Genomic DNA, 13,734 nt, shown 5'->3' on the forward strand with positions numbered 1-13,734 from the left:
GAAAGTACTCGCGTAGCTATAGCGATCAAGATTAACGTAAAAATTGGTCGGAATTCTCCTTTAACACAAAGATCATGATTAAAAAAAAAAGGACAGGAGAACATAAAATGCATTTCATTCTCAACCTCATCCAAATCACACAGGTGACACACTCCGACGTCTGGGACCGAATGGAAGTGTTCGGTTTCCACAGCCAAAGGCACCTGGGACCTCTGAGCTCTGATCAGGTTAAGGGTGACATTTTGCAATTAGAGCTGCAACTAATTATGGTTTGCATTGCAGATTAACGTGTACATTATTTTCGTTTTAATTTCTAATTCAGGTAAACGAAAATTGTCCCAAAAAGTCCCATTCCTCATGTTCCTGAGCGGTTTTGTCCGACTAACCGTCCAAATCTAAAAGACATTCAATGTACTGTTTTGTATTTGTGTGTGTGTATATATATATATAAAATAAATTAAGCAAAAGGAACAGTAAATGTTTGCTATCTTTGCTTGAGAAATTATTTAATCGATTATCAAAATTGTGGCCGATTGCTTTTCAGCAGCTGTCTATTTGATCAATCAACTAATCATTTCAGACCACGGATCTTTTTAAGGATGTAATGTAAGTCACATTATTACTAGACTCTTAATGATAATGTGATTATTTTACATCAGTTAATAAGATGCTCATTCCCCCTGATTAGAGTCTGTACCTGATGGGGTGATCTCCGCAGGTCTTGGGCCTCTCCATTACTGACACCCACTTGTCATCATAACTGAAGAGGGAGAGGTCGAGGTACGGACTGCTGCTGTAGGACTGGGCGCTGATAGGCAGCTGACCCAGCAGCCGTCGTACCGCCTCCGTGTGCCCGCCGTATTTGGCGTTCACTATGGTGTCCTTGAATCTGAGGCACAGACAAACGGGGATATCATATTCAATTCAATTTTAGTTGTAGTATCAAATCATAACGAGAGTTATCTCGAAACACTTTACAGATAGAGTAGGTCTAGACCACACACTATAATTTACAAAGACCCAACAATTCCAGTAATTCCCATATCTGCACAATAACATTAAACAGCAACAGGAGTCTTCATTAGTGAATAAGCAGCCTCTTCTGGCACTGCGGCCAAGATGTAAGGTGGGCTAACCCTAACCCTAACCCGTTTGGGCAGGTGTAGTCTCGCATTGCCAGACCTTCCTCCACAGAGCTGCGGAGGAGGGTCTGGCTAGTCCACACAGCAATCCGGGATGGGAGAAAAACATACTCTGGTTTATTGGCATTTATTTAAACCAATCACAATCGTCTTGGGCGGTGCTAAGCGCTGAGCAGAGCTGCAAAATGGACTTGGGAAGGAACTTGTTTTGGTGGAACGTGTACGTTCAAAAGTTGTTTTAGTCGTGCAACAGAAAACTCAGATTGGACTGATAGTCTAGCTAGCTGTCTGGATTTACCCTGGAGAGATCTGAGGAGCAGTTAAACATAGTCCTCAGAAATCCACCGGAGTTTAAAATTACAACACAAAGAAAGCGGAAGGCAACGGGACACCTGAAACCGGACATCCGAAAAGAGTGACATCCGGCGGAATATCCGGCAGAACGAGAGCAATCCCAGAAGTGGAATGTCATGGCTGTAGACTAGGGCAGTTGTGAATGAGGCAAATGCACCAAAAGCGGACCAAAGAAGCGTTCTTCGTGTGATACGAAACCGAACCGAGGGGAAGTTTACAAACTCATTACCTGATTTGGACCAGAGCAAACGAACTATAGGTGTGAAAACGCTCAAACTCCACAGTTGGCCACAAAAGTGCTTCTGTGCTCCTAAAGTGTTGCTCCTCTTAGTTTGGTTTTGAAGTTCAGAAAGGAGTCGACGGCCTAGTTTCCACTATGGTTGTTTTGCTTTGGAGAGAACCTTTGTGTTTATTCTAAGCAATCGTTTTCAAACATACCTGGCTAAATTATGGTCCCAGGTCTCACTACACACTTTCAACACTCAGCAGTGACTCTGTGGTGTCCCCTTCTATCCGCCATCCGTATTTTGAGTCTTTCCTCCCGCCTTGTTTAGTGCTCCATTCTTGCAGACCTGCAGGTCTCTCTATACTTGGTTTGTGACGGTCTAAAACCCGATGAACTGGGCTTATGCTAGCCAGTTCTAAGTGGTACAAATCTGGTTTGCTGAATGTGTTCGCCAGCCTTCAATATCTCCTCTCCTTCTTCCCGACATCAATTTTCAACACTCTAAAATCCAATTCTAAGCCCTTTTGCCTCGCTCAAACTATCCTTTATCTTCTCCTCCTTCCTCACCGCCCCCCCGTCTGGTCCTCCCTCTTCACCTTCCACAGAGGATTTTGTCACCAAAACTGGCGAGTCGAACCGCCAAATTCAATCACAGCTCCTCCAGGCATGCTGACCAGCTTAATGTCTCTCTTCTATATCAAGATTAAATCCTAAAACTCCCTTCTCCCACCTCCAGGCGTTCGCTGCTGATCCGCTTCCCTCCCTAACCACCTCCTTCAAATCCTCCCTGACATTTGGCTGAAATGACCCCTGGGACCCTGCAGTGTGCCAGCACTAATTATGTTAAAGCTGAACTACATTCAATTTTGGCAAAAGAAATATTTGGCATTTGAGTTTACTGATCCAATGTCCAGCCATGCACATGACATTTCTCTCCTCCGTACCTTCGCTGGACCTGCCGGGCGTAGTTGTTGGACGAAGCCGAGCAGGGGAACTGGACCGCCTGGCTGTGCAGCGTAGCGTTTCTGAACAGGTCGCAGAAATTCTCAAACAGCTCCAGCAGCTGGTCGGAGGTGTTCTCAAAGACAGCCAGCACCTCTGTGGACACCATGTTGTACACGACGAAGAAGGAGGGCTGTGGGAGAGAGGGGCAGGGTGAAGATCTGAAGAAAAGATGATACAATCCACCCTGGTCTTCTAGAAGGGAAATACCAAGGACAGACAGGACGGGTGTAGGGCTGCACAATATGTTGTTTTCTTCAATGTGCGCAATAAACACATTGCGAAAGCCTCGGACATATCGCAAAGTAGGTTCAGGGGAAGCTTCTTTCCTGCGGCTGTCACCCTACTGAACTCTAGCTCTGCAGCCCGGTGACAACCAACCAACCAAGTCCCCAAACCCCCCTATCCCACACATAGTGTCCTATTTATGTATTTACAAATGTACATACTGTAACTACACTTATACATAGCCATATTCTACTGCTCTTCATACTATTCATCCTGCACATACACTTATTCTCACAACTCTTATAATGTTACTGTTTCTGCACTCCAATGGTACTGTTAACACACTGCACATAGCTGTACATACCGTGCATATCTGTCTATATGGTTCGTACTGAATATCCATATTTTATTCAGTTTGTCTTATAATAATACACTGCATTTACCTATATTATTTTTTACTACTATTGTAATGTTACTGCTGCTACATTGCACATAGCTGTACATGTTGTTCATACATTGTTCATATTACATAGCCATATTTATTCCGCTCTTATAAGGTAACTGCTAATACACTGCACACATTTCTATTTCATTTCTATTACTCTAAACCACCTTCTGTAAACCAACTGTACACTTGTCTACACTGCACTATATTTCTTGTCCTGTCTATACTTAAATATCACATTGCACTTTTCTGCTCTTTTTGCACTTCTGGTTGGATGCAAACTGCATTTCGTTGTCTTTGTACTTTGTACTCTGCACAATGACAATAAAGTTGAATCTAATCTCTTTTTTTTTTTTTTTTTTTCTGGGCAGTTTTCGGCCTATATCAGAGAGGACAGCTGAATGTAGGAAAGGGGGGTAGAGAGAGGGGGTCGGACATGCAGCAAAGGGCTGCAGGTCGGAACCGAACCCGCGGCCGCTGCGCAAAGGACCGAGCCTCTATATATGGGTTCATTCAATGTTCAACTTGTTCAATGGAAGAATGTTGAAAATGATTTCCTTTCGTTTGTTTTAAATTCAACAAGCAATTCGTACTGAAAGCAACAGCAATGCAGAACTGAGTACACTTTAATATCCGTTTGTCTATCGCGAGTAAAATCGTTATTGGGATACTAAACAACAATATCGCATATCGCATATTTTCCTCAGATCGTGCAGCGCTAGATGGGTGAAATATTTATTATAGTGTAACGAGGCCATATGAGATGATTTATATATGCTTAATCCTGAGTGTGGTGGGACAAAAATAGCTGATTGGAAAATAAGTCAGAGAGCTGAGATCTCATGTAAATAACGCATAATAAAGCATACATGAATGAGATCTATTTGTTAGTACATCATCATCTTCGCATCATGAATGAATCCCGGCGCTGAAGAATATCTGCAAGAGAAACGTCTCCTTGGAGACCCTGAAAGAGGAATCCCTGTTATGCAGCACAAACAACAAAAGACACAAGAGAAGCAGGGGAGCGTAACAAAGAGAACACAGAGAGGAATTCAAGTGAGTGTGTGTGTGTGTGTGTGTGTGTGTGTGTGTGTGTGTGTGTGTGTGTGTGTGTGTGTGTACCTGTGAGGGATCTGTGACTCTGAGTGTGACCACGTCTTCGCTGGTGTATTTAATGAAGAGGTGATGCTCGTCCAACAGCTGCATCTTCCACATCCTCAACCTCCTCAGCTGATCAAAAAACTGGAAGAATCTGACAACAAAACCAAGAGCTGGGTGAACTAAACGGATACGAGTATATCTAACATCAGGACAAAATGAGAAATGGTACTTGATAGACTGAAGGAGAGCTACTTTTTGTTGAGGTTGACAACTCCTCCACCTTTACAGCAGTGTGCCACATTGTAAATACGTTTATGTCTTTGTAAACTGAACACAGGGTTTTTCCTGCATGAAAGAAGTTTTTGGCACCCCGCCAAAGAGGTTTCAGCCAGGGCCAAAGGATATTCACCAGCGCGATAACGTCGGGAGGAGTAGCGGTGGCTGATATAGTGGCATCGGTACTGAAATGAGACGGATTTTCAACCAGTTTAAAACTTCTCATAGTCACGTTAAACAGTGGTTTACTTTTGTTTTGGTACAGTGGACTTGGACACGGATCTACCACCTCTGCCCGGATACTGTATGCAGTGTTCTAACTGATGAAATAAACTGGACATTGGGCTCAGGTCCATGATGTAAACGCCCCCTTCCTTCCGTCTTTTTTTGAATTGCCACCTGCCTCCTGAGCTTTGTGTTTTCCTTTACATAAATAAAGACGTTTCCACCATAAATCGGTGCATAAAAATGTGTCAGAATGCTGGAAACAAAGTGTTTGGCGCTCAAAATTTCCTCATGAGGAATGTCAGATGCCCCCGCTTAACATGTGTCCCCCCCCCCAAAGGCACATTCTGAGCCAGGAAAAACCCTGGACTGAACATCTTTTAGATTTTGGACTGTTGGTCAGACACACTCGCTAAATCATCATTATGTATTTTACAGATAAGGAACTAACTGAATAAAGACAGATATTCTATGAAATGAGTCATCAGTTGCAACTAAATCACACTAAAAACCCTTTATTACTGAATTTTAGATCATACAGGTCACACATAATGCCAACTATACTTAAATTTGTTTGTAACAACCACCTGTTGTCACTTATAGGGAAACAAGCTACTTTACGTCAGTCATAAACACACTAGGTACTTTTATACGTTTTGCTTGGTTTATAGTATACAGCTGGCCCATCTAGAACATTTCCACTGCAGGAGCCGTTTCTCAAGGGACCAAGAGCCTTTTTAAAACCTAAGCCTGCATTTCGACAAGAGGAACCAGAGACTAAATATAGCCCCTGTAAGATACTGTAGTTCCAGGTGTTCGAGGTGTTCGAGAGGTCCCTGGTAGAAGTTTAGATTCTCTGCCCAAGCCCGAACTTGGCTGATATTTCCCGCCACTATCCTCGGGCCGGGCCGGGCCCTTGATCAAGCATTTGTGTTTTTTTAATGATTACTTTGTTAGCCTAATTGGGTGGGGAGGAAGCTATGCCTCTCCAGCTTCCCCCGTAGCTCTGGGTATATGTTCTGCACTGACTCGAGTGTGAGGTAAACTGTGCTAAATCGTGTCTCCCCCATCTGTAGCACTGTCTTCGATAATTGCGCAACCAGGCCAGATTGTTTCAGATATCTCACGAGTCCTTTAGCAGCAGATATGGTCTCTCCTCCTGGGTTTGGAGTTGTCTGTTACCATCACCTTAGTTTTATATCAAGGGTTGAAGGATTTATGTCTCAGCAGGATTTGGTAAAACCATGCATTTATCTTCAGTAGACTCAACTACTGTAACCGTGTCTTTACAGGTCTCCCTAAAAAAAAATAAAAAAAATAAAATCCATGAGACAACTTCAGCTGATTCCAAAAAGAGTGGCTCACATCACTCCAGTTCTGAGGTCTTTACACTGGCTTCCTATGTGTCAAAGAATTGATTTCAAAATACCACTGTTGGTTAATACAGCACTGAATGGACCTCTCAGGTCGTCTGGGATCGGTCTGCTTTCTGTCCCCAGAGTCAAAACCAAACACGGACCAGTTTTTATGCACCACACATCTGGAACAAACTCCCAGAAAACTGCAGGTCTGCTGCAACTCAGTTCTTATATATCAAAACGTATTATTACATATATATCAAGTATTTGCCACTGCCTTTTATTAAATCAAATAATTATTAATTTCTTACACTGCACTTTAACTTTTATTATTTTATGTTCTACCTGTCCAACCCTATTTGAGCTTGTTTTTAATGTGCTCTTGGCTCTTTAATGACTGTATTTCATTGTATTCAGATGTGCGTTTGTAGTGTGTCTCTTTTGCACTTTGTCTGGGTGACTCGGACCTAGGTCTCTTTTTCAAAAGAATCCACCGAGAGCACGAGGGTAACGTTGCATACCTCCTCTTGGCAGTGGCACTGCCGTCCTGCTCAGCCCTCCTCCAGAGGTAGACCAGCAGCCTGTGCTTGAGGGAGTTGATGGTTTTGTCAGTGTAAAGGCGAGGGAAGCCCGGCTGACTCTCGGCCTGAGCCTCAGTGTAGACTGCGGAAAGAGTCAGGAGGTCGTCCTCATAACAGAACCGCCCAATAGTCCTTACATCTAGAAATGTTCCCTCTGGAGTGACCTGGGAAAGAGAGAGACGATAGATAGATGACGGAAGTTAAAAAACAAAGATGATACTTGGGGGTTTTACGGTGCATTCAGACCAACAAAAAGCACTTGGGGCGGTTGTGTTCTGTAACCCCCCCCCCCACCAATGTAGCTAGCACAAGTAGACTTTATATTTCACAATTTATGATTTCCTTCAGATCGTTTATAGATCTTGATGTTTCCGACCGCACTTGAAGGCAGCTTTATTTCACAGGAGAGAGAAAGAAAAGAGGAGCGAGACATAGCGAGTGCATTGTTTATGCTGGAAACATTCAGCTATTACACAAACTCCCGGGCAGTTCAGTGCTTGTGTTTCGTTTTTTACCCTCATAGTGTTTTAAAACGTTCTTGTGGCAGAGATAGAGGCAGTGATGTTTCCTGTTTACTGTAAAAAAAAAAAAAATTGAAAATTGAGTAAATAACCTTTTACATCTGAGCTTAAAATCAGCTTTTTTTTAACATAAAAAAATAAAAAAGTTTAAAGTCTGTCCACAACTAAATTATTAATGTCTCAGAAAGTGTTTTGCCTTTTATACATGATGGGAAAATAGATATAACATCACTCAGTGGCGTTTCACCAGAAGTGCAAGTTTTCTTCTGCTCACCTGAAACACGTGTATGGTCTGCTGCTGGACCGACAGCACAGCCAGGATGTTCCTGTAGAGGTACAGGCCCTGGTTGTGGGACAGGATGATCTTGTCACACTTGAAAGACCTGGTGTCGCACAGCCTGCCAGTGTGGAGGTCGATGATGTGGAGGGAGTAGTCTTCTAGGGGAGACCGAGGGTTGGGAGTAACAGATTCGTTGTTCCGATACACCTGGCAGGAGATAAAATGTGGATGAAAGGGGCAGTCAGAGCCAAACTATGGTAAGTACATAGAGCGGGGCGATGTAGAGAAAATCAAATATCACGATATTTTTGATACATCGATTGCTATTGCGGCGATATTGCGAGGTTGACTATTGGTGCTTTCACAAAGTAATAACACAATGAGAGTTGTGATAAATAATCACCAATCATGTGGATACAATGACTAAGTGGGTAAAGGCAAATAATAGAACAGCTAGAACAGTCTGGTAAGTTCAGAAAATGACATCACTTTTACCTCTAAAACCAGGAAAAGACAACACTTATATTACACGATATCTAAAATTTAAGACAATATCTAGGCTCATATGTCGATATAGTATTGATATATTGCCCAGCCCTAGAAAGTACATTTGTAGCAAAGAAGTAGTTTAATTATGTCTGAGTTTCCTTGTACATTTGTGGCGAGTGCGACAGTGTTGTTACCTCAAAGAAGTAAGGCGGCGGCTCCTCAGGGACGTACACTGCCGACCCAACAATGACATAGCGACAGTCGTCTGTGAAGAGGCTGCACTCCCGGTTGAGGTGTTCTCCGTTTGAGGCCACATTAGTGACGTGGAGCAAGGAGAAGAAGCGCTCAAACAGGCGGCCTCGGATGTTGAGGGATCGCTGGTCGTTGGCCGTTAGAAGAGTCTCTCCCTCTTGGCCTCTGAGCAGGTCCTGAGCCGCCTGGCAGCCTTGATATTCATATATCTGTAGGGAGGAACACTGAGATTGGATTTTCTTTCTCCTCGCATCGTCGTCTCTGGTAAATTAGGTAGGGGTGCACCGTCCGATACCACTTTTTCTCAGACAAGTACTAACATTTGGGTACTCGCCGATACCAAGTACCAATACGAGCACTTAATAATCCCTCTAGGGTCCGAGGGTGTTTTCAGACACACAGATGATTTTGGCCTGCTCTGATATTGTTTGTCAATTTAAACAAATCTACGCAGTATTTTCAAAGTACCATGCCTTTTTTCTATTCAAAACGTAGTGCCTGTAGGCTGGATATTTCCCTGAGTTATTGTCAATACAAATAAATCATATTCCTGATATCAAAATACTGAGTAAAGTTTATAAACAATGAAGAAGGCAAAGTCCGATGACGTCATTCACGTGCATATTAAGTAGCCATGTGGATTTACCGATTCAGGGAGAGGATGGTTTGTTTATAAACAGTTAGGACTACAAACCGAGAGATTTCGTTTGAGCTTGTTTGTAAAAATTGGCTATTTGCAAAGAAGCACGGCATCGGATCGATTTAAAAAAAAATTTTTATAACCTTTATTCAACCACAAAGTTTCTGCAGGTTTCATCAACTCAAATTTAAGACTTTAAGACCTTTTTAAGACCATTATGGATGAAGTTTAAGACCTTTATCACAACGTCAACTAAGCCTTAAATTCAGTTTTTCAAGGCAAGTATCGCTAAACTTGCACTTCCCCATAGCTGAAGAATAAAATCTGTTTTGTGTCTGTGGTACAATCCGAAAGAGACTCGCACCAATAACACGAAAGCCGATTGGCTGCAATATTAGTTGCATGTCGGTCTCATTTGTAGTCGTAATACCGCAAAATTTTATTTGGACTAGCGAAAGAAAGAACTACAACACAACATAATTTAAAAGAAATGAGCATTAGAGGTAGCGTTGCATGGACGTAGGAAAATTAAGACCTGTTTAAAATTATTGAAGACCTAGAACACAATACTTCAGCAAACGTAAGACTTTTTAAGGCCTAAAATTTGGATTTTGAAATTTTGGACTTTTTAAGAGCCCGCGGAAACCCTGAACCAGGTAAGCCGATTGAGAACAAATTCTCATTTGCAACGACGACCTGGCCAAGACGAGGCATGAAACGTGCGAGACAACATAGAGTTACACATTAAATACGCAAAAGAGTCTACAAAAAAACACAGATCAACTATAAATACTGAGTGTAGTACAGAATATGTATACAGTTTGTGCAAATGGGAAAGTACAAAAACCTTTAAACAGATATAAAACAGATATAACAGCAGTGCAGGTAAGAATGCAAAGAGGGCCAGTTGCGCGATACCCGATGCTGGCATTGGTATCGGTGTATTCCTTAAATTAGGTAGTTAGATGGATCAGGCCAGTTCCAGTAGGGGCAGGTTGCTTTTGACAGTTGGAAGATTTAAAAAACTAAATCACACAATGTGTGGTATTTAAGGAGTCTAACGCCAATGTTTAGAGGGGAATAATGAGGGGGGAAAAGACCCTAGGTTAACTGTTCTTACCTCCAGGGAAGTCTGGTCAGAAGAGAAGGCGATAAAACAGCGTCCATCCGGTGAGAACTTCCTAAGGAAGCAGGGGGGCTTCTCCACGTTGACGACAGTGAAGTTGGGGAAAAGGTTCTGGTGGAAGCAGCGCACTCTGTACCAGTGAGCTCCGGGTCGGCCCGAACAGATTCTGCGCCTCTCAAGACGATAAACCACGTTTTGATTCTGGATGCGTCTGGGCTTCAAGGTTGGGGTGTCCTCATCCATCGCTTTGATTAGAGAATTATCTCAGACCCTTCCTCAGAAGGGAGTTAGACAGGCAGCCAGTACGATGAATCGACTACATCACAAGTGCAGTCCTGTTACCTATGTTTTCTAAAGTAAGTGAGAGGGGAGAAAAAACGGATAAGTGCTCGGTTTTCAAGTTGAACAGGTTTTTAGTGCTAAAATTATCAGTTGAGAGAAATCAATTACTTTCTGATCTGATTGATTTTACTCCTCTAACTATTTATTTTCAGTAGGTGTTCTGGTATTTTGATCTTTTGTTATCCGATTTTATTTAGTATTATTATCTTATTCATTATTTCTAGTATATTTCTTGTATTTTCTGTATGTGTGTGAGTGAGTGTGTATGTCCTTGTAACTTACTGCTGTAACAGTAATTTCCCATTTTGGGATTAATAAAGTCCATCCATCCATCTATCTATTAAAACAAAGTAATACATTTAAACTTTTTGATAACAGATTCCCCATTAAAAGTAGCCTAACTGATCGAGTAAAACTATGACTTTTTTTCATGTCACTGAAAACGTTTGAGTTTCTTGGCTGCTGGTCAGACAAAGTGAGCACTTTAAAGACAGACATCTGGACTCCTATGACATTTTATTTTAATTAAGTAACCAAATCTTTATTTATGCAAACCAGAGAAGACAGTAATTCTTAAAATGAGATCATCATGGGTATTTTCAGACTTTAGAAAGCTTCTCCAGAGCCGCAGACAACATAATATTAGCGACGTAAACCAGTAACGATACACATGACGAGTAAACTGATCTTTAGGGGTGAAAAAAAAAATCGTATGTATCGTGATTTTTTTTGCAACAATTTATATATATATATATATATATATATATATATATATATATATATATAAAATAATAAATATTTGTTTATACGGTGCCACTGATGGCATATCAGTTTCAAAACAGAGCGAAAGCAGAAAACGCAGAAAAGTCATGTTATGTACTTTTTTACAAATGAAAGACTGACAGACGTGATGTGCATTCTTCTCAGAAAACAATTTGTTTTTAGAAATGTCTCATGATATATTTTCTCTAGAAGTGTATTATTCAACTTTTGTTTTTGCTAAAAAAGGAAGAGAAAATGGCAATACTCAATCCTATCGAATCGCAATAATTACAGAATCGCAATAAATGGAAATCGCAATACAAATTGAATCAGCACCCATGTACCCGTCTATATATATCGTGAAAGAATCGAATCGGGACAAAAGCATATTCATGTCCCAGCCCTACAGATCTTCATGTATAACGTTAAAGCGTGAGGACTGCCCTTTTATTGAGCTATGTGTGGTTATAAAGGAACACAGAAACTAAATACACATGCAAATCGTCGCACTACATCAGGGACAGGAGGACTATGTTCAGCTCTGTCCTAGGTGTCTGGGTCTGGCTTGAATCGGAGCCCGTTGCAAAGGAAGACCCTGGTCTATGACGTGTGGCACTAGCTCAGCCAACTCGACAATAAAGAGTAGCTACCGTTAATTATATCGCTAGATATATATGACACAGTAAGCAGTTACTCACTTGTTTTTAAAAAGCCAACTGGGAAGCTTTCTGGGTCCTCCAAGTTCAGCTAGTTGTGTTAGCAACAGCAGTTAAGTTTGGCTGACGAGCTCGACAAGTTACAGTTAGCTACCGTGCCGCTAACTTCTACCTTACGTTAGTGGGACGTATCAAGCTTCTTTTATTTCACATAGTGCAAAAGTAACTGGAACCTATCACGTTTATCCAATTATGCAGCTGCCTGAAGCATCTGTGCCGATGTTTGTTGTGAGTGATCCGTGAAGGAAACGCAGAAGAAGACGATAGCAGGGCTGGAAGCCCAGAGCTGTTTTAAACAGCGCCACCACATCCTCCTCAGGTGAAAAATGGCATTGCAACATGTATCAATTGTATCAAATAATTAAATGGATTTGTGATAGTCGCAGCTGAAAAGGCAACCAAAATCACATATATAATTTGATGTGCAATGTTAGTTATGATTGAGCCGACATATCATGGCATCAGAGTAAAGGACTGTTATATTATATAATGGCAACAGTCTAGTATAACACATATCACTTATGTTAGATGAGAGAGAGATGACAATAGAAGATACATCAAACATGATATTGACTTTGGTTGAAGATGATAGAAGTAAACGTTTAGTTACAATACAGTTATTGCCAAAAATGAAAGTATTCTATCATACATGCTAGTGGTTACCCAAATGTAATTGAAACTAATATGCTATAAGTATATTTTTTGAGCATCCCAATGTAACATTTTACTGAATACAATTTAAAGTACATTGGTAACTGGAGTGAATTGCATTTTGATCGTGGCCACACACGAGTCAATCATATACCTGCTGATTTCACTGAAGTGACAATTTGCTGATCAGTAGGTGGGTTTGTAGGTGTGGAGCACGAGTGTTCCAGTGAAACTTTGAGCATGACTAATTTCTTCAACTAAATTGGCAAAAACAAAAAAACAACAGACCTTTGGCCACTGTACCTGCAATGTATATAACTCTCTTGTTTGTTTAGCCTATTTCATTTAATTGATTTGTTTATAACAGCATGTAGCATAAGTGAACCCAAGGGGACCTGCGTTTTGCTCCCCATAATGACAGATAATTAAATTATGATTATCCTCTTTCTTATGAAGAATGTTCTTACGGATTGAGAATAGCATTATAAAAAAAGAAAAAGCAAAATGTTCACAGTGTATTGGTCTTGGAAGACTGCTAATGGTTCTTAGTGCAATTATCCCTGACCAAAGGGTCTCATTTGAATGTTGTAATTTTCCATAAAAGCACATGTAGTGGCGAGCATAAAAGGCCAGTTTGAAAAGACAAATGAAGAAAAGAATGGAGGGAAGGATGTGAAATTATCCAATTTAGAATCTAATGGCATTTTCCTTTTCAACCATACCTGATGAAACCTGTGCTTCAAGATGTGGATGTGGATGTGGATGTTTGTGTGTGTGTGTGTGTGTGTGTGTGTGTGTGTGTGTGTGTGTGTGTGTGTGCCTGTTGTGTAACGTTTGTGCGTATGAGTGCACATGTTTGAGCGGTGCCTGTGTTTGTGTGTCAAGCCTGTGCCTCAAAACTGTGTTGTGTGCGTATATATGTGTGTGCACATACAAGTGTTTGCGTGCTACAACAATAACCCACACAGACGTAATTCCAGATATAAACTGTACTATCTTCTGGTTTGTTCTTAT

At 41.3% G+C, this 13,734-nt stretch overlaps 1 protein-coding gene across 1 annotated transcript in view; it reads right to left on the reverse strand.

Annotated features, from left to right (window-relative positions):
* Nucleotides 1-12,315, reverse strand: part of det1 (DET1 partner of COP1 E3 ubiquitin ligase) — a 14,395-nt gene extending 2,080 nt beyond the window's left edge. The window contains exons 1-8 of the mRNA XM_078257768.1: nt 12,052-12,315; nt 10,244-10,600; nt 8,426-8,692; nt 7,737-7,949; nt 6,882-7,105; nt 4,523-4,652; nt 2,667-2,857; nt 698-889 (exon numbers count right to left, since the gene is read on the reverse strand). Of these exons, the coding sequence (XP_078113894.1) occupies nt 698-889; nt 2,667-2,857; nt 4,523-4,652; nt 6,882-7,105; nt 7,737-7,949; nt 8,426-8,692; nt 10,244-10,492 (1,466 nt within the window). The 5' untranslated portion in view covers nt 10,493-10,600; nt 12,052-12,315. The remainder of the gene's footprint in view (nt 1-697; nt 890-2,666; nt 2,858-4,522; nt 4,653-6,881; nt 7,106-7,736; nt 7,950-8,425; nt 8,693-10,243; nt 10,601-12,051) is intronic.
* Between the last annotated feature and the right edge of the window lie 1,419 nt (nt 12,316-13,734).

This window comes from Sander vitreus, chromosome 8 (genome assembly GCF_031162955.1).
Source record: "Sander vitreus isolate 19-12246 chromosome 8, sanVit1, whole genome shotgun sequence".
Taxonomy (NCBI): domain Eukaryota; kingdom Metazoa; phylum Chordata; class Actinopteri; order Perciformes; family Percidae; genus Sander; species Sander vitreus.